Here is a 27,695-nt window from a genome sequence, read left to right as displayed (position 1 = left end):
AATATAAAATAAAAACCTTAAAAAGCAACAGGAAGCAGGTTAGTACTGGGTAGGAAAACAGCACCTGGGGCTGGCTGTGTAATATACACACAGTGCCTCAAGCCCGCCTCACTGCCATCAGAAACACCCAAAATAACTGCTATGCTTCTAGAATTTCACTCATCTTCCTTGGAATCCTACTCTCCAAGAAGCATGCTCTGTGACTGCAGCTACCACACAGAAGATGCCAGCAACTTAGTTCTGCAGCCAACAGAGTATACCTGGGATGCTGGACATCAGGGCAGAGGGAGAAAAAGGCAGAAACAGTTTTCTTTTTAGATTCTACTTTATTTGGTAAAATTCAGAAACTAACAACCAATTCACAGCCCCCTACCTCCTTCTCTGTGAAGAAGGGAGTTCCCCGAGACAAAAGGGCTGTGGCTTGGGAATTATCCACCATCCCAGGTTTCCACTCAGGCAGCCCATGGCCTGGTAGGCTTTCAGGCTGATGTTCTCAGAGGCAAGAGAAGAAAGCAAAAGGAAGCTCTCACTTCAAGACAATGAAACCCTCTCGGCCCTCTTCCCTCTACCTCAACCTCCCCACACCCACAACCTACATAAGACAGAGGACAAAGCATGAGTGTGGGTATCACACACATACATGAACAGAGCTGCCTTTTGGCCAAAGAGCAGCAAAAGTCCTCCCCAGAAGGAGTCAACTGACAACACCATTCAAAGCTTGGTGGTCCAAGGTGATGGCTGATAAAAATCCAAGGAGAAAATATTCCACTTTCAGCCCATTCCTAGGTCTCTAGTGAACTGGTTTTAGTTATAAAAAGCCCTGTTTCCACACAGGTCAGCTGTGGCTCTAGGGGCAGGTGGCTTAGGGTAAAGCCTCCCATGCCAAGAAGACAAGGGTAGGGAAGGGAGGGGAGGACAGGAGGGCAGTGCCTTTAGGAAGGGTCAGGAAAAGAGCCCGTCCTTGGCTAATGGATCCGAGTTAGTTCTTCCACAACTTTGATGAGGTCATCTGCAGTCGCCTCCCGCTTCATACCACTGCCATCATCATACTGAAACAAGACAGGGAGAAGGGCCATGAAGATAAGAAGGCACTGTCATCTCAGCAGGCTAGGGGATGCCCACTGTCCACCATTGCTGCAGCAAGGAAAAAAGATTTCACCAAAAACCTAGCTCTAGCCCCTAGGGATCTGGCAGTCAAGCTGACTATGAATCCTCCACTACTGAATATTCTCTCCCAAAAGCACCCTCCCGAGCTCACTTCAATTACACCATCTTTCCCTTAGAATCCTCTTTAGGATTTACGGAGGGCCACAAAGGGCCGCCAGCCCAGTGAATTCTAGAAAAACCTGGAGTCATCAAGTCTCTAGGAATGACACCTATTTACAAGGCCTAGCATGAACATAGCATAGCTCACCTGAAGGTTTGCCACAACCTCCTGCATCTTGGGACGGCTGATATCTAAGAAACTTTCAATCAGGTCTCCATCGATGAAGCCTGTGGCTGGCTCTGTCTTTCGCTCAGTGTGAAAGGATCTCCAGGTGGACAAGAGTTGAGTTAAAGAATTGTAGCTTATCTGCAAACACTCCTGCTCTCACTCATCCCCACCTCTGAGCAAGAATGGGGGAGTTGGAGTGAACAGGAAACAATGTTTCTACTAAAACTCATACTACTTTTGGACAGTTTTGGACTTTAAGAAAATGTAAAGTTACTGCTTAATCCAATGGTTCTCAAATTAGGGTTACCTTTAAGAGGTTATGGCAAAGCCCAGGAAAATACGGATGGTCTTAAAAATTGTTTCGGGTGAATTTGATGTTCAGATTACCCACCCAAGTCTAAGACTCAAGACCCCTGAATAAACTAATGCTTAGGGAGAAAGCAGGCTATCCTAAGACCTGCATCTGAGTAAAATACCCAGGCAGTACCCCTCCGTGGGCCAGTCACATAAGCAGGCACTTTCCCGTGCCTTGCCTGTGAGGACCTGAACTGCTCCTGCATAGGAAGGAATTCTGGTGATCCTTTAGTTTCTGAGTTTCAGCTGCTTCACTCTCCTGTTCCTCTGATCTCTCAAAGGATGTACTCCTACAGTGACCTGAGCTCTTTTTAAGGTAGGCCTAGTGGAGGAACTCAACATAACTGCATATTCCAACCAAGATGGACCAACACAGCTTGATGATTCACTACACACCACCTCCTTTACTACTGTGTGTGCCTGAAAAAAAAGAGCAAAACTTTTTTTTTTTGAGACAGGGTTTCTCTGTAGCTTTGGAGGTTGTCCTGGAACTCCCTCAGTAGACTGGGTGGGCCTCAAACAAAGATTCAGCTGCCTCTGCTTCTTGAGTGTTGGAATTATAGATGTGCACTACCACTTGGCATCTGAAAATTTTTACACTCAAAACTTGCAAAGACAGGCTGAGGAAACAGTTTAGTTAGTAAGGTTGTTTGCTGCACAAACATGAGGACTTCAGTCTGACCCCTAGCACCTATGAAAAAGCTAAGCATGGCGAACATGCTTATAATCCCAACAATGGAGAAGCAAAGACAGGAGGACCACTGGGGCTCACTGGCTAACAGGTCTAGCCTACACAGTGAGCTCCACAGTCCAGTAAGAGATAATGTTCCAAAACCATGGCGGCCATCTCCTGAGGAATGATACCTGAGGCTGACCCCTGTCTTCCTTATGCACACATAAGGTTAAAAACAAAAGCAACCCTGTTCTGTGCAGAAGCCTAGTGAAACATTTCCAGAAACAGTGCAAGATAAGCACAGCTCTCTGAATGTGCTGAAATGTGCTTTCCAGCAGACAAGTACTCTGAGCAGAAAGGATATAAGGAGTGCTCGATCTTGCCCACACTTTTGATGACCTTATTGAGTCGGTTCTGCATGTCCAACAGGAGGTTATACCAGCTCTCTGACAGTGAGGTCACCAGCCCTGAAGAAAGAAGAGGGCAGTGAGCTATAGAGCATTTCAGAGCCTAGACAAACCGGGGACAAGCTTGCTGCAGCTCCGTGTACCCTACAAGAGTGACCTTACCTATCATGCCGTTGACCGTGCCAAAGAGCACCGACCCCTGTGTAGGGGTGGAAGTCTCGCCCAGATTCTGCATAACTAGGGAGCCATGGCAGAACACATTGACAAACTCGCCCAGGTGGAAGAGACCAACCTCCTGTAGGTGCTGCCGCTCCTCATCAGTGGTGGCAGCACTGAAAGACATGAGATATCACTTTCTGAACCCACCTGCTAAAGAGGCCTAAGTGAAGAACCACATTTGACAAGATAGTCTGTGCTGAATATGCTAGGAAGACCATCTGGAGGGCAGTCTACAAAGCCTCTGAGTCTTAGAAAGGAAATTCTACCCACCAAGGGGCACACTAAAGCCCCACACAGCACCCAACATGCACAGCCCTACAGACCCAAAGGCCCAGCCCTAGCCATGTTCCTGTAAAGGCCACACACCTGTCCTTCTGACATACAAACAAGTTAAAAGCATTTTCAGCTCCCAGGAAATTGTCATCATCCAAGATTTCCACTGCACTCATCCAGTTGGGATTAAAGTCTCGGGCAATCTGAAAATAAACAAGGAATAATAAGTATAGTCTGCAGTGTGCATGGAACCCAACTCTGAAATTCATCAAGCTTTTGGTCAGAAGCCAAGGCCCTATCTGCAGAAGGTGCAGCCCTAGGTATAATAATGGCCACCTTAGAGATTCTCTCTCAGTCCTACCCCCTCTCTTCCTCACCGCACTTGGAAATTGGCCAGCACAGGCCATTGGTTGTAATTTCCCAAAGATGGAGCTTATTTTGATTCAGGATCGGCAAGGTGGGGGAGGGGATTTCTAAAACACTTCATGGAAACAGAAAACAGAACATGGCTGAGGGAGGACGCTCACCACTGGACTATACTATTCTTTGCCACTCAACACTGGCAAAGTGTAATGTTGTAAGCAAGAAGTCTGAGCTCAAGCCCTACGCTACCTCTTCAAAGTTTCCTTCCATGGGCTTGTAGGCAAGCAGCAGCACTGAGCGCATGAGGTCGCCCACCAGGATGAAGTCACCCTTGGTCTTCAGGTAGAGGGCCATGATGTTGTTGTAGTGATTACATTCAGTGCGGAGCTCCTTTTCTATGGTCCACTCATAGAGCCGCACCTGGGAAGGCAAGAGACGTAAGCCTGGGAGGCCAGCCATTGGGGAATAACTGTCCCCACTCAATCTACTCCTTACAGAGAAGAGAAGGTTGGAAAACCATCTATGTGGTATTAGAGTGAACAGTTATTTCAGCATGTATACACACACTGAAATAGGAATATATAAAGTGAGTGTAAAAAATTAGGAATAGGATTTAACATAAAAGGAGTCTAAGTAAAGGAGACAATCTTGTAAATGTTAACATTGTAAGTATCATGTTCTTTTGTGTGTAAAGTCTGGTAACTAAGCTGCAAAAATATCCCTAGAAAGAGAAAGTCATCAACACAATTTTGTAAACCAGAAAGGAAAAATATTGCCTATCTGAACCCTTCTCAAACTTGTTCATTCCTGCATTTTTTTTTTTTTTTTTTTTTTTTTTTTTTTGGTATGAGAGCAAACAATGGAAAACCCCAAGGAGAATTAAAACAAAACAAAAACAAACAAAAAACCATAACGCAATCCTTTAAATTCAACCTCTTCTCCAAAAGAATGAAGGTGCTTCATAACCAGTATTCAACATGGCCCAGGGCTCCACATTAACTTATCTGAGCTGACAGGCCTCCCTGGCAGATCCTTCAGGGCCCAGATAATCTCACCACAGCTTCTGCATATCTATAAACTCTTTGGCAGAATGTATAAGCCACGATCTCTTTAATTTTTTTTTTCTCCCAAGAGTCCTAGTCCCCTAGATTTGCACTCTTAAGAATCTTGAGGAAGAAATGCATTGACTAGCAAACCTCAATCAGCAGGGGTCACTAACCACATTCCCTTCATCTAGACTGAAATGTGGCCCTCCTTGCTTCTTCATTAGCAATGAAGGACCACTCTCCTTCCATGCTATCCCCTTCAGCAGCTTTCATATGTTCTTCCAGTACTGAAGTCCACATTCTGAAACACTTTGAAACAGTCACCTAGTTCTCACCTCACCCCTACAATAGGACTATACTCCTTGGTGACTACTATTCGCAGAAAAGAGCCTTCCAATATTTGTCAAGCTACACATCTTTCCTACTTATACACTAAAGGATACTAAGAATAATATAGGTTGGTTCACTGTGCTTAAATGAAATATTCTTTTGATATTGTATACCTCTCTACAGAGGCCACAACCCTTATTATCCTTGCTTAACACTCAGGATCTAACAAAAAACATGGGACCTAACACAGTGGTGCATACTTTTAGTCCAAGCACTCCAGAGAAGGTAGGCAGATCTCTGTGAGCTCAAGGCCAGCCTGATGTACATAGTGAGTTCCAGAATAGCCTGAGCTATATAGACGGATGATGTCTCAAAAAAATCAAATCTAAAACCAAACCAAACCATAGGGAGGGGTTCCCATAACCAAATCCATCCAAAGCCCAGATCAACCTCAGTGCCCCAATTTCCAGCTCAGAATCTACTCTCTATTCCTACTCTTCTGTTATTGCTAAAATACACATGCAACTCCTAAAAGTATTATTAAGAGAGGAACAAAAGTGTGCAACCTGAAGTACAAGACCACATGCAATGGACCTCACCGTGCTATTGATGCTGGCAAGCAGCTTCCCGTTAAACTCCACCATAGAGTACACAGCCCCCTTCACTTCCTTTTCGGCCACGGTTTGTAGTTTTCCTGGGGGACAGAAGAGATACTCTTTAGTTTCTTTTATAAGCCTACATTTTACCTAATCAAGATAAAATGCCCCTCTGGCTTAAGTTTGCCTGCAACCTCTCAAATGAAAAACCAAGAGTCAGAGTACACTGACATGAAACACAGCTTGAAGCACAAGTCACAAAACAATGGGAGTGACTCCAGTGGGTACCAAGATCTGCCTCACTCCAAGGCATCTTGCTTAGGCTCTGAGATCTTAAGAGGCTACCTGCTTTCCCAAAATTTCACATTCCTCATAATCGGGGCACTGCCCACTTACCATCTGAATACTGGAAGACCACAATACGGCCTTGCTTGGGCTCCGCCTCTTCAGGATACACCATGGCTGTGCCCACAATGAAGTATGTGTTGGGGTCTTTGCCCAATTTGCAGGAGACTAGGCTGAGGGCATACTCGTTTTGTAGAAACTGATGGGCATGAAGCACTAGGAGAAGAGAGAGGTGACAGATTGATGATACTTACCTCCATTCCCCCTCACGATCACATGCTTCTGTGAGGCTGTGGCTTAGGTAGTATAAGAACGTGAGCCACTAGCTGCCCCTGCCTCTTCAGATTCTCTATCCCACTAGCCTATGCCAATGACAGGATGCCCAACACTCCATATAGGTATCAGTGGTGTTTTCTCTGCATCACCCCCAGTCTTGCTTTTCATCTTAAAAGAGTCTACCACCCTGTCAGAATCCAGAAACATTCTAGATACTAGAACAGGCTCATTTACAGAGAGGATGTAGGTGAATAGGACAGAAAAGCTCATCTGCACCTTCAAAAGTGTGCTGGTCAATGATGAGGAGGTTGTGCACCTCCACCTCTTCTCCGAAGGAGGTCTCGTGAGGAGCAGTACTGCTAGAGAATAGCTTGCTGGAGCTGACGCTGCTGGACAGGGCCTGCCGACAGAGAAAAGGCATGCCATCCCTCTTAAAGCAGAACAGGGGCTGGAGGTGCACAAGGCATGTGCGTGGAGAATGAACAAGAAGGCTGATGCTGACAGAGCAGCAAAGCCTTGTGAACATAGTGTGTCAGAGAACACATTGGAACCTGAAGGCAAAGAGCCAGATCACACATGCAAAGGACATGTTGGCCCAAAATCCAAGGATCATGGAAGACAATTCAATAGCAATGCTGCAAGTCAATCGTGCAAAACAAAAAGATGAACTCAGGCAACCTACAAAGTGATGGACTCCACCAGTAACAGGAAGTCACTTCAAATAAAAATGGAGTGAAGAGGATGGAGAGATGACGCAGCAGTTAAGAGTACTTGCTGCTCTTGCAGAGGAACCAGCACCCACTTGGTGCCTCTACAACTCCAATTCCAGGGGATCTGACATTCTTCTGGCCTCCTCAGACACCAGGCACACACGACACCTGTGTTCACACAAACTCTCATTCATACATACATATAAATGCCAAGAAGATCTTGTACTCTGGATTAAGGGAGGTAGTAATCCTATCAGATATATAGTGCAGAAAGAAAATGATCCACCCCATCTCCAATGAATTAAGTGCCTCTTAAGGTTGGTTATCTTATTATAACCCTTGTTTGACAGACCAAAGAAGGGAAAAAAAAAAAAAAAAAAAAAAAAAAAAACAAAACCATGCACCATGCAATAAAACTCAAAACCGATTCTACTAGGTTTCATTATCATACTATTATCTGCTATACTACTCTACCCTAAACTATACACGCATTCAAACTGATTAAAAAAAAAAAAGAAGAACTGATCAGTTTGTAAGGTTACCAAGCAACAGCTGTGAAGTTTGGAATGAGAGTTTTTCTGTGTACGTAGTGTTGGGCACGGAAGCCAGTGCTTGGACATGTAGTGAAGTATTCTACCACTGAGTTACATGCCCATGTCTGCATGTAAAGTTTTATTGTAACCCAGCTAAGCACACTGTCTTTGAGGCTACAATGGCAAAGGTGAGTCCACATTCTGCAAAGCCCTATTATTTCCTATGACACCTTTGCAGAAAGCTTGCCCATCCTACTGCCACCCTCCTTTGCCTATTGTCCTCACCTGGGTGCTGGCACTGGGCCTCAGAGCAGTTGTGCCTCCACTAGTGTCTTGGACTTCAATGCGGCTAGAAAGGACCCCAAAGCACTGAGATACTTCCTGATAGCAAATCTTCCTGCAAAACAAGTATGGAACAACAGTGTCACTCAGAAAAGTCTGAGACACATCTACTAGCTCCCTCTGCATCTCCTCTAGTCTGCACTCACCTGGGAGATTCGTAGAGGGGAACCGTGCGAATGTGGAGTTTCTGGATCTCATCAATGGTGCCAATGGTGAGGGTGCTGTTATTGGCCAATGCCAGACTGAAAAGAAGGGTTGCAGTTGAGAGTGACTTCACAAGGACCACAAGGACTTCTGTCCTATGACAGAATGATCCAGCTTGCTCCACAGCAGAGTCAACACCGATTCATGCCAATTCACTAATTTGATGCCTGGCCCACCAATGGTCTTACATAACTGGTCTAAGTAGGCCCAACAGCTTTGGTTAGGGTTAAGAATCAAAGCTCAAAGTGGGAGAGTGAACCTCACATACCAAAGGCTCACTGGCTGGCCCAGCCCCTCAGTATTTTTAGCAAGTATTTTTAGCAATTTATTTATATCGAGTAACTTCCCCCATGACTGCTGAGTGGAACTAGAGGAATACATACATAATGATCACTAAATCTAATTAGTTCTAAATTAAAATGCCAGGTGTGGTGGCACACACTTTTAATCCTAGCATTTAGATGACAGAGGCAGATGGATCTCTGAGTTCCCTACCAGCCAGAGTTAGACAGTGAAACTTTGTCATTCCCCATGTTCTTCCCTGAAAAAGACCATCTAAAATTTAAAATTCTAGAACATACGGATTATAAAGCCTAATCACCTCAGAATCTGAAGACTCAAAAAAATCCCTGTGCTGTTCTTTTCAGGATTATACTACTCATTATACCACCTCACTCACATACTACAGCCTTGCAAAAGCTTGTAGATGTTTTTGATTAAAAAAAAAAAAAAAAATCCCCGCCCCACATTTTCCATCACAGCTATTTACTGACTTTGATACTAGGAAAAAAACCTAGGCTGGGCTGGGAACATTGAGGAGGGTAGGAAAACACAATGGCCTCAGTCAGTGACTCCTCTTAAGAACATAGACTCACCTGTCAGGATAGCCATCTGAGTTGAGAGGACACATATAGTTCACCTCCTTGAGGTTGACATTGGAGAAGACCAACTTGTGGTTGCTGCTATAGATGACAGTAGGCCGGTCAGAGCAAGCAAAGACATTGGTGGTAGAAAGAGAACGGAATGTCCTCAACACTGTTGGTTGGGTGCCCAAAGTCACTTTTTTGCGGTCACTCAGCAAACCTGAAGAAAGTATGGCATGAGAAGGGAAGAAACAGGACAACTGGTGCCTGGTTAAGGCTCAAAGCCACATTCTAAAGCTGAGATCACAGAGCCACTAGCACTACTATTTCTGAAAGAGTCTTCAAGTGTTTTTTTTTTTTTTTTTTTTTTCACCTGTCTCGATGTTGAGCCCAAAGTAGAAAAGAGCCCCATCTCCTAAGGCACAGAGGAGGTAATGGCTGCTCTCAAAGGTGGTCATCAGGATAGATCGAGGAATGATCTCTGTGGGAAAGAGGGATTTTGAATTCTTGTTCCATATCCTGACTGGGATCCTAACCCAAGATACCAATAACACATACCTCCACCTAGCATCTCCTTGTGCAGTAGTTCAAAGGATGGGAGCTTCAAGATACGGGCTGAGATGTCTGTCCAGAGACCAATGGCACATAACGGAGACATCCCATTGCTGTCCCCTAATGGGGTGATATCCAAGCAAGCCACTTCATGTTCCATCTCTGTGTGGCTAAACAAAGAGGAATGAATATGGTAGAGGGAGGAATTCAGAGACCAAAGAGGCTCCACAGAGCAGAAGCTACTAAGCAGACATAAAGACACACATGCACCTGATTTGCCGGAGCTCCTGAGGATGGATCTGAAGGTAGTATAGTGCCCTTCCCACAGCAACAACCACCTGGCTGCTGTTACAGGAGGCCACACTGATGTTCTTGCCCTGAGGCTCTTTCCACTCGCTGACCAAAGCTTTGGGCTCTTGAGAGACCAACCTCACAGATGCTGAAGTGATCTAGAGAAAGAACAGATATCTCCAAGCATCTGCAAAAAGGGGTCAGTGCTACTCCCTAGTTAGAACACTAATAAACTACAGTTCTTCTTCCATATGGTCAAGCCACTGGTTCCAGGACTGTCAAGGATACCAAAATCTGCAGATGCCCAAATCTCTCATATATGGTATAGTATCTGCACCTAACCTATGTGTAACTTTCCATATCCTGTAAGTCATCACCAGGTCACTTGTTCTGGAGCTGAGAATTAAACTCAGATCACTTTACCAGACCTAAGACAATGTAAATACTGAGTAAACATTGCTTAGGGAATAATGCTACCATCACCCCTACACACTGTAGTGTGTGTTTATGTGTATTTAATACAGACACAATTCACAACTGATTTTTGTTAAATCCACAGTTGCTTGAATCCATGGATGACTCACCAACATGGATAGCCAAATCTGTGTAATTTCCCCCAAAGTCTCTCAAAAATTTAACTACAATAGACATCACTTTTACTCATGAAAATTGACCTAATGCTACTTAATGCTTATACACCCGAGTATGAGAGAGAAAAAGAGAGAGGGAGAGAGTTTGTACTTTATGAAGCTTGCTGGGGCATGTGGTCAGACCCAGGGACCACCAGGCTCACAATTTTTCTTATCATTAAAATCTAATCTCTAAAATAACCGTGTTCTCTACTAGGCACAAGTCGTTAAAATTACTTAAAATTCCTCAGTAATAGCTGCAAAGCTATACTATAACTTGTTTTGGTGCCTAGGTCTCATGGATACTAAACACAAACTATCATTAAGCTAAACCCTACTCCAACTCTAATAAAAAACAGGATGACACTATGACTATTAATCCATCTTACCCAACATGACTAGAAATGAAAGATTTTTAATGATAGGTGAGCCAGTGTATCTTCACACAAATATTCAGATAATACTGTCAAAGCAAACACTCATTATCTGCACTCTCCCCACACCTGGCCCACAAACTTACAGAACTTGCCCTCTGGATTTTTAGCAGTTTACTACTGCCAACTGGCTAAAGGAAAACCAGTGGGTAAAGATGAACAGCTTTTTAATATTAAGGCACTAACATATCCTGCCTACCACTAGAGAGACCTCTGGAGATGGCAAGAAGGAGAGTATAAAAATTAGAAGGGCATCAGGTCACCCCAAACATTAAAAGATGGGTGAGTGTTGGGAAAGTGCTCAGAAACCAAATTCTCAAGGAAGAGACTGATCGTCATTTGCCCCACTGTAAAGACTGATGTCAAGCAAAGACCAGCACAGATCAAGTGCTTTGCATAATTAATACACTCGAATGCCTGCCAACAGTAACATGAGTGTTAACATATGACTAAATTGCTTGGGAGGCAGATTTTTGTGCGGTCAAGGCCAGCCTGGGCTACAGAGTGAGTGCCAGGATAGTCTCCAAAGCTACCCAGAAAAACCCTGTCTCGAAAAACCATAAAAAAGAAAAAGAAACAAAGAAAAGAAAAAACAAAACATAACATATGACTAAGTTGTTTTTGTCACCCATTGTGGTTTACTATTTCCCAATTTTTTTTTCTCAAATATTCTTGTGTGGGGCTGGGCATGGTGGCATGCCTTTAATCCCAGTACTTGAAAAGTAGAGGCAATTAGATCTCTAAGAGTTCAAGGCCAGCCTGGTCTACATACTGAGTTCCAGGATATCTAGGGCTATGTAGAGAGACCTTGTCTCAAACAAACAAAGAGCAAATATTTTTTGTCAGTGTTAAAATTAAGGCAGAAAACAGTGTCTCAAAAGACATCATTATGCTAAAAACAGAATATAATAATCCCAGCCTACAGAAGAAAATGTAAATTAATAAGCTAAAACGATCTACTTCAAAGAGTTACCTCTGCATAAGAAGAAATCAGGTATATTCAGCACCTCCACACATACACGTGCAACATCTGTATTGTTTTTATTGTCATAAAAACAAATTAATTTAAAATCTAGTAGCAGCTACACATGCATTCTGGGTCAGATCAAAGTCATGGTCATTGCTCCCTCTAACCCTTTACCTGGATAAGTTGCTGATGAGCCACATTGCCACAAAAGAAAGTCTGCTGATCATCCACAAAGCCCATCAGTTCTGTTTCTTCCACTTCTTCTCCATTTAGCATGAGAACTCTGCAACAGAATGGAAAACTCAGGTCAGTATGGGATCAGCTTCCCAATCTTGCACCTTCATCAGCACCAGACCTGTCCTTACCTTGTCTGGCCCACAAAAGAGAGTACCAAAGTGTCATCAGTCTCCCGACTGGGGTCAGACCGCAGTGGCCATAAACCTGGAACAAGGAATGAAGCATGAAGAAGTATACTATGGACCAGCACCCAAGAGGGAACATTCTATGCAATGAGAGGGGCAGAAACCCTTGAGTCACAACAGTCCTGAGTTGATATCCATTCTGTCCCTTCCTGGTATTTAGACTCTGAAGAAGTCACATTTTAAAAACTGTTGGATATTTTGCTGTGGAATACACTCAATGACAGAGCATTTACCTAGAATGTGAAGCACCAGTTAAGTTCCCAGCAGCAGCTTTTTTAAAAAAAGTATACAGAAAGTCTCACCTTACACCTCTTCTGACCTATCCCCCTAATTATTAATCAGCAGGAGTTATTGTTCATACTACTGTTTTTACTACAGAATTAAGATTTGTTTACCATACACCTTGCCTTTTAACAATACATGCAACAGCTCTATCAAGACTGTCTCATTTCCTGTATAAGAATACTTAATTGGGCAGATGAATCAATAAGAAGTGCAAGTCTCCCACTCAATGCATATTGAAGGCCATGGAGAAGCTGTGGGAGAATCACAAAACCTGGCTTGGTGATGACCGTCGTTCTATAAATTATAGAGTGTGTTTACTTCCTAAAGCCCAGCTAACATGTGTTTTAGACTTCGGATAAAGAGGGCTACTACTGTTTCTTTTGGGAGTCTGTGCATACCAATGACAACGTCTGACTGTGGAACTCAGGCTGACCTCACACTCTGCATCCTTATGCTACACCTAGCTCATTTACATTTGGTTTTTATTTTTTTTTTTATTGTAAGTGAAACCTGTTAGCCATCTTTTACCAATTTGGGGAACAAGAATGTGATGTTTTTTTCTAGAAACCCTTTAAGTTAGGAAGAAAAGACTTTTAAGATGAACTCCAACTATTTTATCTAGTCATTTCTGACTTAGCTTTTGAGCAAGTTTTAATGTGTCATAGAGCAGAATTTATCAATATTTTGCTTCTACATTTTTTAATGTGTGTGCATTTGCAGGGATACAAATACATGGGTACATAGAGACCTGAGGTTCATAATGGGTGCCTTCCTCAATCACTCTCCAAACTATCTTTTGAACAGGATCTTTCAAAACGAAGGACACAACCAAGGGGTATGTTTGCCTACTAGTAAAGATTCATTCTCCAATATTTCAAAAAAAATAAATGGTCTTTCCCACTCCAAAATTATAAAGAAATTTATAAATATCTTGCCCTAGTTCTTTTATATTAGGCCCAAACGTTTCCTTCCCAAATGCCTGCAGTCATCCCAGTCTTATTAATTGAAATCTCATAGATGTTACACTAAACTGGAATGCCACCACTGACAACACATTTTTATGTAGAACTATGTCTGTTTCTAGACCAATCGAATCCCCAGACTCTGCCTGTCCATGCATCAACACAACCATTTTAATTTTAATGGTTCTGCTATGTCACTCAGGTTGGCTCTGATAACCCAGAGTCAACCAATTCTGTGAAAGCCTCTAAGCAGGTTCACTATAGGTGTATACCATATTTTGCAGCACCAAGGGTCAAAACGAGGGCTTCATCCATGCTAGCAAGTGTTCTACTACTGAGTTGCACCCACCCCCCAACCAGCAACTGCACTTTCAATTGAGGCTTAGGAACATGTAATAGTGTGTGGGAGGGATAGCCTCTTCTCACCGCTCCCCCCCCCACAAGGTTTTTCCCCTCACTATTCTTTCTTTTTCTATGTGGACTAATTTAGGTCAACTAAGAAAAAAAAAAACCTATAGGTGTCTCTATTGAGAGGCATTAAAGAAAACTTAAAAGAACTTTTTTACGATTTTTATTTATAGATTTGGCATATCTTTTTCATTTGGTCACTTTTTTGGAGGGGAGTGGGTTTCAAGACAGGGTTCCTCTATGAAGCCCTGGCTGACCTGGACCTCCTGGACCAGGATGGCCTTGAACTCTGACAGCCACCTGCCTCAGCCTCTGCCTCCCAAATACTGGGATTAAAGGTGTGTGCAGCCAACACCCAGCTCAATTCTATTTCTATTTAAATGTGTTCACAGTGAGGTTGTTTGTTTCAGTCTGTTCCTCTTATAGCCTACTTCCTTAACACATTTGATTATCTACAGGGGTTCAGTTGATTCTTTTGTAGTGAAATGTTCACTTTCTTTCTAAATCCACATAACTATTTAGAGCCTGGCTTTTTTGAAGCTGTGCCTCCTGCACACAACCCTAAACTTGTTTTGCCGTATGATTTAGTGTGATCATTTTTCCTTCATAACAGATAAGGTTAGCTTATTCACACTTGCTGATGAGACAGCTGTTAGGTATCATTTCTGTCATGGTTTTAAGTTATTGCCCACCCCCCACACACACCCCCAACAGGGCTTCTCTATATAGGCCTGGCTCTCTTTGTAGAACAGACTGTCCTAAAACCCAGAGACCCTCCTGCCTCTGCCTCTCAAGTGCTGGGATTAAAGGTGTGCATTACTATGCCCAACTTGTTTATACTTAAAAAGTCTCGCTATATAGCCTTTCCTTTTCCCATCAGTTCCCTTACAGTTAGCGCCTGCTTCCACATTCTTCTACACTAGTACCCAATTTTGACCACTGTTCAAAAGTTTTCACTAGTACTTTAAACACGCATTATTCATGAGCTGTCATTATGATTTTTCTTACTCCTCATCTGATGGTTTCTTTTAGCTCTCACCAAAATGCCTTCACAACATGTTATGAAGCCAAAGGCCAAAGTCACTCAAGTAAGAGCTGCATCCTTTGTCCACCAGAGGCTACCTTTGATGCCTGGTAAGTCAATGCTGGCATGCTCATGGATTCCAATTCCGTTCCGGATGATCCGCAAGGAACCTTCCTTGAAAGCCCCAGAGCAAGTGACCAGCTGCAAGTAGAGAAAAGGTTTCTCAAGAACCTCTCAATAGACTTGGGCAGTTATATCACGTCAGCCCTAAATCCCATGACCCTTACTGTAGAACTAGATTTGAGACTGCAGACTTAGCAGAGGTCTCCAAACCCCTCAAATTACCAAACAGACAAGATACCCTAGTTCAAAAAGCAAAAACTTCCTATCACCGCTCTTAGCAAGCTTGCTTAGATCCGGGAACCTGGTTTACTTCAAAGAAGAGCTGGACTCATACATAGTAACTTGCTACTTATAAGGTGACCTTGGGCAAATTACTTCATCTTTCTCAGTCTTAAAGTTTCCCCACTTTATATATCAGAGAAGTTGCTCATGAAATTACAGGTAATGAATAGACGAGTCTGTCACATTACGATAGGCACACAATGATGGCAAATATCTTCACATCATCAGGATTAGTAAACAGGCTCTTAATATTACTTGTTTTCAATGTACACTCCTCATTCTAGATAAACAAGCAAGGACAACTGAACAGACAACTAAAATATCTATTTCCAGAGGACTCTCTTACCTGACCCTGTCCCTGCCTCTCCAGGTCCACCACACACATATCCACGATGGGTCCTAAATTGGTAAAAGTTTCCATGGCCACTACATAAGAGCCTTGCTCATTGCTGTCGACGTTGAGCTAAGAGGGAAGAACAATGTTAGTCACAAAACATCCCTAATAGGCCACATTATCCAAAAGAAACTCAATCCTGCTAGATCTGTCCTTTGTACTCCAAAAGGTACTTACTGAAGGGACTGCTGCCAAACAAAGCCATCCCCACTAACCAGGCAGCAAATTCGAACCTGGAGTCTCATGCATAAGCATCAGATAAGCAGTAAAGTTTTTAAAATTAAAATGTTTAAGCCGAGCCGGGCATTGGTGGCGCACTCCTTTAATCCCAGCACTCAGGAGGCAGAGGCAGGTGGATCTCTGGGAGTTCGAGGCCAGCCTGGTCTACAGAGGGAGTTCCAGAACAGGCTCCAAAGCAATACAGAGAAACTCTGTCTCAAAAAATAAATAAATAAATATTAAAATGAATGAATGAATGAAATGTTTAAGCCAAGCATGGTGACACACCTTTAATCCCTGCACTTGGGAAGCTGAGACAGGCAGATCTCAGAGCTTGAGGCCAATCTAGTCTACACAATGATTTCCAAGTCAGCCAGTACTACAGAGGAACGCTGACTCAAAAAGCAAGCAAGCAAACAAACAAAAACAAATCAATTACATTAAAATGTTTAAAAGCATTTTCCTGGGGGGAATGTCCAAAGTTTGTATATAAGGGAATATTCTGTTAGACCATGACCCACTTCAGAGTTAAAGCTGGGTCCCATTCATCATTAAAAGTCTCTGCCAGACATGTTTACTAAAGAACCATTAAAACACAGGTAAGAAGTTAAAGTAATCAAACAAGAAGTAGATAGCAGAGACGTGGATAAACAAGAAAGCGCCGGGAGACATAATTGAGTACAGTGAAAAGAAAACCAGGAAGGTGATATTTTCTCACCTTTACGAGCTGGGAATCACCTAGGCGAGACCCGACAAATACAACGCCATTATCGAGGTATGTTAGGCACTCTGCAATGGAGGTCTAGAAGGAAGTCAGTAAATCAGAGAAATTAGAATTAACTCCTCAGGGTCACCAGAATTGTCCTACCTAACCTTGTAACTCCTGAAAGACCACCCCCACAAGCCATAATTCAGTAAACAATTCTTCAGATCCCCAGGGCACATTAATCTTATGTCTCTTACATCCTTGAACTTTGTGATTGTCCACTTCTTACACAATTCCACCAAGAAAAAAAACTACAACTTGTTTTGTGTTCCAAGCATTAACTTTAAACCCATAGTCTACACAAAATAATTAGAAACCTCCAAAGCCACTCACTGTGTAAGTAACAATTTGCCAGAAGAGAGCTGGGATATGAACAAGGTCTACAAAACAAGTTCCAGGACAGCCAGGGCTACAAAAGAAATTGTGCCCCCCCCCAAATAAAATAATAATAAAATTTTTAAAAGCATTAAGTGTCTGTCTTGGGAGCTCTTCCCAGATTTCATTAACATTAATCTGATGTCCTTTTATACTTTCCTCTTTTTGTGCTTTTACTTTTTGGTGTTATGGTGCCTTTTTTCTTTTTTTTTTTTCTATTTTATTATTTTTGCTTTTTTTTTTGGTTCTTATATCCCAACCAAATTGATCCTTCCTCCTCTCCTTCTAGTTCTTCCCCTGCATCCACTCCTCCTCTTCTGTTTCTCTTCAGATACAGGCGGGCCTCCCATGGATATCAGCCAGTCATGGCATATCAAGTTTCAGTGAAATTAAGCACCTCCTCTTAAGAATGGATAAGGTAGGAGGAATGGGTTCCAAAAGCAGGCCAACAGAGTCAGAGACAGCCCCTGCTCTGTTAAAAGAGTCTCACAAGAAGACCAAGTCACACAACTGTAATATATGCTGAGGACCTAGGTCTTTGGCTTGTTTGTTTTTGGGGTGGTGGAGTGGGGTCCACAATAAGATATATACACCAGGCTAGCCTTGAACTTGCCAATATACTGCTTTAGCTTCAGTGCTAGGGATCACAGGTGCACAACACTATTTCCAGCCATTTCACTTTCTTTTTATGCTGCTGATATCTCCCAGCTGCATGTAAAATCCTCATATAGCAAATTAATTTAATGCATTCAAAACCAACGAACCAACCACTCAAACAAACAAGTCAAGCACGGTGACACATGCCTTTAATCCCAACACTTGGATGACAGAAGCAATTCCAGGCCAGTGTGGTCTACAGAGTGAGTTCCAAGACAGCCAACGCTACAGAGAAACACTGTCTGAAAAAACACTAACACACACACACACACACACACACACACACACACAAACTACCAGGCAGTGGTGGTGCACACCTTTAATCCCAGTACTCAGAGGAGACAGAGGGGGCAGAGGGAGACAGAACTCTGAGTTCAAAGCCAGCCTGGTCTACAAAGCCAGAGCTACATAGTGAGACCCTATCTCAAAAAACAAAAAAAACAAAAAAAAAAACCAACTTCCACAATAATGACTCTTTACCCTAATTGCCAAGGTAGAACTGCAAGACCACACATGTGGGGTGACTAAGCACCTAGGAGAATGAGACAGGAGTAGGGAGGGATAAGTCCTACCTCTCCAAGGAGTTCCACTCGGAGATCCTTGAGGGTAACAGTGCCATCCATCTGCTCTTCCTTTTCTAAAAGCAGCATGAAGAGCCGTCCTTCCATATCTCCCAGAAGGTATCGTGAGCCATTAGGGTCCACCCGATTGTGGCACACAATAGTGCTTTGCTGCCAACCAGGAAGGAGCAGCCATTATAGTCAGAATCTTCCAAACCAGAAGCCATTAATAATTCCTTCCAAACTCTACTGGATACTCACTGCCTAATCCAAACTCAGCCACTCTATTCCCCCCCAAGAAGTCAGTCAAATTATAAGACAAAAGAGTAAATAGGCAGTCTTTATACTTTGAAGATAATTTTCTAGAGGTAAGTCAATGTGCCTTAAAATTTTACTCATATATTCTATGAAAAACAAACACATATAGACCTGAAACAGAAGAACTTAAGAACTTGAGCTTAAGTTGTAGTTCTCTGTTATAGCTTTCGGCTAGGGTATGTAAGATGTGAGGCTCTGGGTTCAACACCCCCACCACAGAAATGGAAAAAAAAAACCCCATACATCCAGATGTGGAAATACAATAATAAGCAGTTATATGTACTCACTGTACTACAAATACTGCCATAGATTACTCATACTCAAAAAAAGAAAATTAAGATTAAGCTTTTATGGTCTAACTTTCATGGTTTAAACTAGTAAGACCTAAAATTTTTAAGAATAATTTCAATTCTTAATTTTAGGTGTATGGGTATTTTGCCAGAATGCATGTATGTCTGCACACCACGTATGTGCCATGTCCTATGGAAGCCAGAAGAGACATCAGATCATCTGGAACTGGAAATACAGACAATTGTGAACTGACATGTGCATGTTGGGATGAAACCTGGGTCTTCTGGAAGAGTAGCCAGCGCTCTTAAACCACTGAGCCCTCTCTCTATTCCCCATTATGACTAACTTTTAAAAGTCTATATAATTAATCAATATATTGAGCTCTAAAAGCACTACATTCAATAAAATTTGCTAAAATTTTTTTTTTTTTCTTCTTTTCCTTGGCGGCTGGGGATTAAACCCAAAGCCTCAAATATGCTAGTAAATTCTAAACCTCAAACTTTTCCTTCTTAATATTGCAATATTTCAAAAGAGTAAACAGTATTTCTCCTAGTTAGCAAGCAAGCTAAGCAAAATCAGGTTCACCCTACATTTCCTAAGAGTAACCAACATGTTACATACATAGTAACCGGTGTGATTCACATGTATGAATTTCTTCTTCACAGATGGAAAGGGAAGAGCCCAATCAAGAATAAGGGAAATAAAGATACAAAGAAAATAAGGTAAACACTTGCTCACCTTGATGATAGGAGGAGCGATTGCCAGGTATTTATCACCATTATGATAGGTTATTGATTCCTGTCCAATGATGATGGCACCTCCAAAAGGCTCAGGCACTGCAGAAGAAAACCAGCACCATTAAAAGGTTCAGTACTTTGGATCTGCCCAGAGAGGCAGAAAAGGCACTGGTTTAGCTATTAAGACAATCATTATTTTAGAAAGGAAATCAAAACCCAAGAAATATTGCCACACATGTAGACTTCTGAGGATCCTATCTTAGAAATCTTGGTGGAGTCTGACTTTTTTTGGTGATGCTAGGCATCAAACCCAGAGTTTCCTCATGCTAAGTAGATTATTTTACTGTTCAACTACAAGCCTAGTCCTGGAACTCATTCTTTTTTTTGTTTGTTTTAAGATGGGACTCTTACTACATTGTCCACATTGGTTTCAAACTCCTAGGTTCAAGTGATTCCCAAGCCGCTAATGAATCTCTACAGGCACCGGTAATATTTTTTTAAATTTCTTGGTGCTTTATAGCTCAGCAGAGTAGGGAATATTTTCTCAATCCTCTTCCACATGCACCTCTCCCCCACCCAGTTTCTCTCCTACACTTCTGACCTTTTATAACAAAAGGCTTTTACTTGGTTCCTTGTCTCCACTCTACTCTTGTTCCTTAGCTTGATTCTTAAGAATATTGTTTTAGGATTTATTTTTTTATTTTTTTTTAGATTTAGTAATTATGCATTCATGTAGGCTTGCAGGCCAGAAGAGGGTATCAATTCTCATTATAGATGGTTGTAAGCCACCATGTGGTTACTGGGAATTAAACTCAGGACCTTTGGAAGAAGAGCCAGAGCGCTAAACCTCTGAGCCATCATCTCTCTAACCCCCTTGTTTTAGGATTTTAAAAATTTTCCTGTTGGACGAGAGAGACAACATTAAGATAAGGGGAAGAGCATACGATGAAGAGTGACAGGCTGGATCCTAGCCCAGGCTTTACCACTTATGTTCAGGCCTGGGCAAGTCCCACTGGACTATTTCCTCATCTGTGAAAGAAGTCAGATTAGCTAAGCTCCATCGGTTCCCTTCAGTTAGCAAAAGTAATGATGATATACAACTCCGCATAATACTCTGCAAATCTACCTCAATGTTTTACAATCAATGCCTGTACCCTGAAAGCAAAGTTATACCTTTGGGGGAGAAACAAAAAAAGAAAATCTTAAGTTTGAAATGGATTCCAGTTGTAGAGAGGGAGGAGAGATGAACAAAAGGATCAAGACCATGCTAAGACAACTTGCAGAAACAGCTGACCTGAGCAAGTGGGAGCTCATGGACCCCAACCAGCTAGGAAACCAGCATAGGATGGAACCAGGATTCCTGAATATGGGTGACAGGTAGGAGACCTGGGTAGTCTAACTAAATACTGGGAACCAGTATTTATCCCCAGTGCATGAATGGACTTTGGGAGCCCATTCCCCCATGGAGGGATACTCTCCTCAGCCTAAATACAAGGGGGGGGGGGAGACCTAGGCACTGCCCCAAATGATGTGACAGACTTTGATGATCCCTTATGGAAGGCATCCCTCTCCCTGGGGAGTGGAATCAATGGGGGGGGGCACAGGAGGATGGGAGGGAAAGGAAACTGGGATTGATATGTAAAATAACACTGTTTCTAATTTAAATTTAAAAAAAAAAAGTTAGAATTGGCAGCATATGCCTGGTGACATGCCTTTATTCCCAGCACTTGGGAGGCAGAGGCAGGGGATCTCTATAAGTTTAAGGGCAGCCTGGTCTACAGAGCAAGTTCCAGGATAGCCAGGGCTGTTACACAGAGAAACCCTGTCTTGAAAAACCAAAAACCAGAAACAAAAAGGATAAAAAGTCAGTAACAAAAAAAAAAAAAAAAAAAAAAAAAAAACCACACACATTTAGGAAGGAAACTTAGGGAAGAAGGTAAAATCATACAAGCTCAGGGAACCAAATCAGACATAGGGGACACAACTTCCCTCAAATCTACCAACCTGCAATCACCATTGAAGCTTCAGCTTCTACATTCTCCTGTTTCCAAGGACCCTTGTTGAATTCCTTCTCTCGAAGAGACACCTCATATGTTTTCACATGCCGCCCCTGAGGATCCTTGGGTGGAAAGGGTGGAACGGTTAGTTGCTAAGGTGACCCAGATTGTAAGGGTCCTGTAAGAAAGGGACAAGCCACCACCACCCAGGATTTGATAATCCTGTCACACCAACCTTCCTGTTCTTATCTGTCAAGATACTGACAGTCACCTGCTGAGCCTGTGATTAATTTCTGAGCAGACTGCAGGGTCTAGGATGTGCTGTTTCTAATAATTCAAGCAACCAGCAAAGTTTAAATTGCAAACTGAACCTGCCACACTGTAACACATAGCTGAGAGACACACCCTGTGACTGTATTGTAAGCTATTCACTTGCTGTCAAGGAGAGACACTACAGCTAAATCTAAGAGATTAAAAAGAATTGTTTTGACAATTCCTTTTCCCCCATTTTTTTATGTGTGGGGATATACATACACATGTGTGCAAATAAATGTGGAGGTCCAAGGCTGATGTTAGGAAATACACTCAATTACTTTCACCTTATTCACTGAGACAGGGTCTCTCAATCAAACCTAGACCATGCCTATGTAGCTATTCTTATCAGCAAACTTGCTTCTGGAGAGCCCCTGTTCTCCAGCCTTCTATGGCTGGAATTATAGGCAGGTTGCCACACCCACCACTCCTTTCCAAGGGTTCTGGGGATAAGAACTCTGGTCTTCATGCTTACACAGCAAGCTCTTTAACCACTGAGCCATCTACCCAGACCCTGTTTGACACAATTCTCAAAAGTATTCTGAAGAGGTGACCGCAGAGACAATACAACTTATTGCTCCCTTAAAGGTAGTCAAAAATGCTTCAGTCCCGCCACTGTCAACTCCATCTTCCTCTCCTTTTTCTCAATCGTGACTCTTCCCCTCCTTTTTTGGAATCATGACTCACATCAGTCTTGGGGCTGCCAAAGTCACCTTTAAGAGGCTAAAGAGCAGGGGAGAAAACGACATTCAGCCAACAGAAGATGGCTTCAATCAAGCTCAGACCAAAGTCTAAGAAACCATGGAAGGAATTTAATCACGTGTTTCAAGGCAAGGAGCACATCTCGGCCACTGTGATAGCCCGTGAAGTGCTTAGCTGGAGCACCTTTCACATAGAAGGTGCTTAGTATTCATCAAATTCAACTGTTGGCATAAACCAGTTACTTTTGGTTGATAAAACGTTTCCATTAACAAACAGGGAAAGACCTATCCTCACAAAAGTTCAAGTGAAGATGGCTCTGGGCCTCTGAGACACACAGAGAAATAAAAAACATTCACAATTGGCAGCCCTGGCCTAGGAACAGGCAGAGCCAGAGCCAGCCCCATGTAGTCAACACCACTGTTTTAATAATCTGATTATTTACAAAACTGAAAAAAAGAAGAGAAATTCAAATTTTTTTCTTTTTCAGTTCTGATAGCTAATAAGATAAATAAAATTATCCTCAATTAGTTGCAGCTTTCTTCCACCTTGTTAATCAGTCTCAGGACTATAGCATTTATAGTGAAAGCACATTTCCATTACTCTGCAGAGCTATCTTTGAGTGTTCTCAGGCGCACATACTCCCATTCTATATGGAAGCGAACGATCATTCCCTTGTGTCGTTTATTTGACCATAGGCAAGTAACCTGACCTCATGCAGCCTACTCCTTTGTTAAAGGCTGAGATTTTACCAAGATGTTGGCATGTTAGTCGGCCTCTCTGTGCCCCACCCCCACTAACAAATCTGAACCAGAGAACAGCTGCCCAGGATCAGCTCTGCTAAAATTTTAGGCACTGACTAAAATAGAAGTCAAGGGCCAGCAAGTCACCAGAAAGTGAGTGCTAGACAAAACTTAAACCAAATCTCTTTCAAAGACTAAAAAGTAAGGCATTACCAAGATATTTTCTGTTGGCTTGTAAAGGCAAATTCTGAATCACTTTTCTACAGCTAAGTTTTTATAATCCTCTAGCATGCTGGTAAGAGATTCAAACAAAGGATAAAATAGGTCACTCTATAAAATCCCCAAGGCCTACAACTGGAGTATAATCTCAGGATTAAAATCTGCTATAAACCCAGCAGCATTTGCTGCCCCCAAACAAGTACTATTAACAACACCCAAAAAAGCAAAAACAGAAAAAAAATCTGACTCATAATAACTGTTTTGTTCAAAATGTTTTAGAAAATAGTCAACATTTCTCCCTACCCTGCTACAAATCCAGACAGACATTCCTTTGGCAAAAATACCACTCCCATCATTCCAAACCAGTTTCTCCCTCTCAGATCCTGTACCTGGTAGACAAAGCAAATGGTAGGCGCTTGACAACCATACAGGAACTTCACATCAATGACATGTAATTCCTCTAGGCGGATGTTAAAGGCCTTGAGCTCTTTATTGTCTCTGTCTAGAGGAATGACCTTGAAAAGGCCATCATAGAGTCGCAGGCCAATCATTCGGCACTCAGGGTCAATGATACCAATGATGCCAGTCTCTGAGGGGCGACCAATACGGTCCTGTGGGGGAGAAAAACTGGAATTAGAAAAGCTCAATAGTCAAAGAAACAAAATACTGGGTACAGGGCTTTCCCAGGCAGATTAAGACCACTGATATGCCAGGGAGCCCAAACAACACATTTGTTTTTCCCATGAGTGGCTAGATTAATTATTCACTTTCCCTTGAACTATCAAAACAATTCAAGCCATGTGGGCTTTCTCATTTCTCTGATCTCATATTATGATGCCCTGACAGTTCACTCTTCATCACTCAATCACAACAGTGATATCAGAAAAACTAATCAGCCTGAAGCAGCCACCTCACCTGGACATTGCCATGGGCTCTTGTAATGATATCAATGCTTTCACCACTCTGCTTATACTCCAAGATGCAGGCATTGTACTTAGCAGTCAAGATGAACAACAGGTCTTTACTCTCCCCCTGGAATCCAACATTAAAACGTCAAAAGAGGTTCTTTCAAAAACAGGAACAACCTGTTTGGCCTTTTAAACATTCTTTAAGCATGCTGAGCTTCTAAAGAACTTTCCAAATTCTACTCTCCCTACAGAGAAAATATTCAGAGTCTGTAACATGTACTAAAGCTCACACATGCCCTAAGGGAATGTACAAAAGGCCAGGACTGAAGCTGGTAAACATCTAGTCCTTGCAGTATCACAGTTCTCCATCTCTGTTCCATAAGCAAGGTACTCAATTATTTTAATCTTAAATTCATCTCAATCTATCCAAATCCTGAAAGAATACAATGTTTCCCCCTCATCTAAATATATGGAGAAAGAAAAATCTGTAGTAATAACAATGAAAGGTACAATAGATCTGTAAACTCTTACTAACAGAGCCCTCAAAAACATTCCTGTTGTTAACAATTGTTCTAACTGTAATGGTGAAAGAGTTGATAACTGGATATAAGGCTGGGCGGTGATGGTGCACCCCTTACTCTGTGTTGGAGGCCAGCCAGATCTAGACTGAGTTCCAAGGCAGCCAGGGTTACACAGAGACCCTGTCTCAGAAAACAAAAATAAAACAAACAAAAAAGGGAACCAACTTGGTAGTTTTCTCTCTAATAAATCTCCCCTTATAAGAAGCTTGTATAAAAAAAAAAAAAAAAAAAAAAAGACTACCATTCCCAAAGAAGAGTATTTTATTTCTCTACTTAAGCCTTCACCCATCCCAAGCAGTCATATAAAACATACAACTATGGGTTCTTTTACTGTCTACCCCAACTAGAAACACTTACCTTGGGTCTGAAAAGCTCCATGACTGCAATCTTCCCATACATGCCCACCTCTTTGACTGGCCGAAGGCCCTCCGCAGTGACCACATAGATCTCCAATCTTGTGTTTTTAGCAATCAACAGGTTCAGATCTTCCGCAGAAGTAAAGTGTCCTGAAAGAAGAGAGTCTCTAACGTTTGAAGCTGGAGAATGGGTCTTTCAGGTACCTCGAATGGCCAAACAGGGCGCCTCAATGTGTCACTTCACACATTCAAGCTACATTCTCAATCAGGCTTTTGAAAAAAGTACTGCATCCTGGGCAACAGCCTGTCCTTCAACAGATAACACGAAAACCCTTGTGCTGGTCCTGTTGTTTTCCTTTCTAAATCAGAACAGCAGATTGTAATTGAAGTTGATGGATAAAATGTGCATCTCCTTCGAGTTCCCATCCAAAGCCTCCCAGAACTTTCACCAGATAAAGTGAAGAAAAATTCTTAGAGCTTTCTGTTGTCTGCCTTTGCCTCCCCTTTGCCTCCCAAGCAATCAACCAATACCACTCTTAGCCCTCCTCTGTAGCTTTCCGAACAAGAAACTTTTGTTCTGAAATCATGATTAGTATTTATGTAAGTACACGAGTTTGAGGGCTGAACATTCAACTGAAAATCTGAGTTCAGGATGAATGTTCTTTGATTGGGGATGTGATTGCCAGTAAAGAGCCATGCACACAAACAAGGCAAAGCCTGTACACTGACCGGCCAACCAAACCTTGTTCTCCAGCAGCGCCCTCGAGTAAACAACACCCCCAGGCAAAAGGGTGGGTCTGCTGGAGAAGGCCGCTCACCCTCTTGAGGTGGGGGGGGGGAGAGGGGTGCAGAAATAACTCAAATTCCTTCACCTCCTGCACACCCACCGGAAAATTCTGGCCCCCAAGCCCCCATCATCATCTCGCCTTTACCCTGACCACACACGAGGCCAGTTTCGAGGCTCAATCAACCAAGCAAACACAACTCATATACTCTGCTCTGATCCACCGGGCCTGGCCCGGTCCTCAAAGCTAAGTGACCTCCTATGTGCAAAAAAAGGACCCTCAATAGCAGCGGAAGGCGCTGCCTAAAAGGCGCGTGGTGAAACAGCTCCTTTAAGGCCGCGAGCTGAGAGGGACGTTCCGCGGCTGCCTGCGCCTTCCATTCCCGGGGCCCAAGTCTTGCTCCTGCCGCCCCCGGGCCGCCAACCTCCCTAGGCCCGGGTTCCCTCCCTCGCCGGGGTCTCCGGCCGGGGCAGCCTCACCGGTCACACAGCCGTTCACTGCGGTAGGCTTCTGCGCCGTTACGACGTAGTTGTACGACATGTTGAGACCTTGGGCCGGCCCGTGAGGAGCCTAGAGCGACGACAGAGAGATGGGCACGAGCGAAGAGACAGGGAACCCCGACCCTCACACAGCCAAACTCCGTGGCTACTGCCTCCGCCCCTGAGACACGTTGCAGGCCAGAGAGGCCGGGCGCGGAGGATCACGGGACGGCCTCACCTGGCCTCTTGGAGGACTTACGGAGCCCGAGGCGGCCAACCAAGCGAGACCCCGCCCCCGATGCCCCGCCCTTCCCTTAGCGCCAGAGGCTGCAGTACCCGGATGAGAGGGACAGCTAGGGTACGCAGATGGCAACTGCCCTTCCTGGTGGTCCGGCACGGCCCTTCGATGCCTGCCGTGCCCTCTAACCCTTTCCTTCCTCCGATTCTGCCTCCTTCCCTCCTCTATAGCTCCAGGAGCCCTCGTGACTTTTTTCCCTTTGGAAATGGAAGGGCTGCGGAGGACTAGAAAGGGAAGAGAGGTGACAAAGACCTGTGCACATTCCAGACTAGAACCGTGCTTTCCTTTGCTTAAAACTCTTCCAGCTCCTGCAGACCCATCGAATGCCCTCCACTGACTTTAGAACAACGGTCCCTGCCTCACCTGGAGGGCGGGGAGGGGGCTGTCCTGGATACTCACTTCTTTAATTTCTTCAGAAAGGAAAGGGTTCCTTACTAAGTCAGCTAGCACTATTAGTGTTCTTACTGCGGTACAAATTCTGACCGCAAATGCAACACTGGATTTCACAGCAAGAGCCCTAATGATCAGGTGGCCCAGTGCAGTCTGCACTAGAAATCTAGGCCCCAGGCTTCATCAGACAGCCTCCGCGCCCCCACCCCCACATGGAGCAGCTGAGGCTGAAAGCATCTGCAAAATGCCTCAGGGGCGCTAAC

The 27,695-nt window shown here is 43.3% G+C and overlaps 1 protein-coding gene across 2 annotated transcripts; it reads right to left on the bottom strand.

Moving 5' to 3' along the window:
• Positions 1–306: 306 nt before the first annotated feature.
• Positions 307–26,945, bottom strand: Ddb1 (damage specific DNA binding protein 1). Of its 2 annotated transcripts, XM_051193948.1 has the most exons (28): positions 26,745–26,945; positions 25,482–25,630; positions 24,551–24,667; positions 24,025–24,246; positions 22,662–22,697; positions 21,670–21,784; positions 19,667–19,764; positions 18,332–18,490; positions 16,680–16,763; positions 15,695–15,811; positions 15,042–15,144; positions 12,208–12,283; positions 12,017–12,125; positions 9,792–9,970; positions 9,528–9,691; positions 9,343–9,450; positions 8,982–9,189; positions 8,049–8,144; positions 7,846–7,957; positions 6,594–6,717; positions 6,093–6,257; positions 5,700–5,794; positions 3,974–4,144; positions 3,455–3,564; positions 3,032–3,201; positions 2,827–2,929; positions 1,415–1,538; positions 307–1,049 (listed from the first exon to the last, which is right to left on the bottom strand). In XM_051193948.1, the coding sequence occupies exons 1-28, from the start codon at positions 26,803–26,805 to the stop codon at positions 966–968; spliced, it is 3,459 nt and encodes a 1,152-aa protein (XP_051049905.1). In that variant the 5' UTR covers positions 26,806–26,945; the 3' UTR covers positions 307–965. The 2 variants fall into 2 exon arrangements, with proteins under 2 accessions (XP_051049905.1, XP_051049904.1); XM_051193947.1 differs by lacking the exons at positions 307–1,049; positions 1,415–1,538; positions 22,662–22,697 and having other exon boundaries at positions 2,712–2,929.
• Positions 26,946–27,695: the final 750 nt, after the last annotated feature.

The sequence above is a fragment of the Phodopus roborovskii genome, unplaced genomic scaffold (assembly GCF_943737965.1).
Source record: "Phodopus roborovskii unplaced genomic scaffold, PHOROB, whole genome shotgun sequence".
NCBI lineage: Eukaryota > Metazoa > Chordata > Mammalia > Rodentia > Cricetidae > Phodopus > Phodopus roborovskii.
Note: the sequence above shows the minus strand (reverse complement) of the source record. Positions and strands in the feature narration are given on the sequence as shown.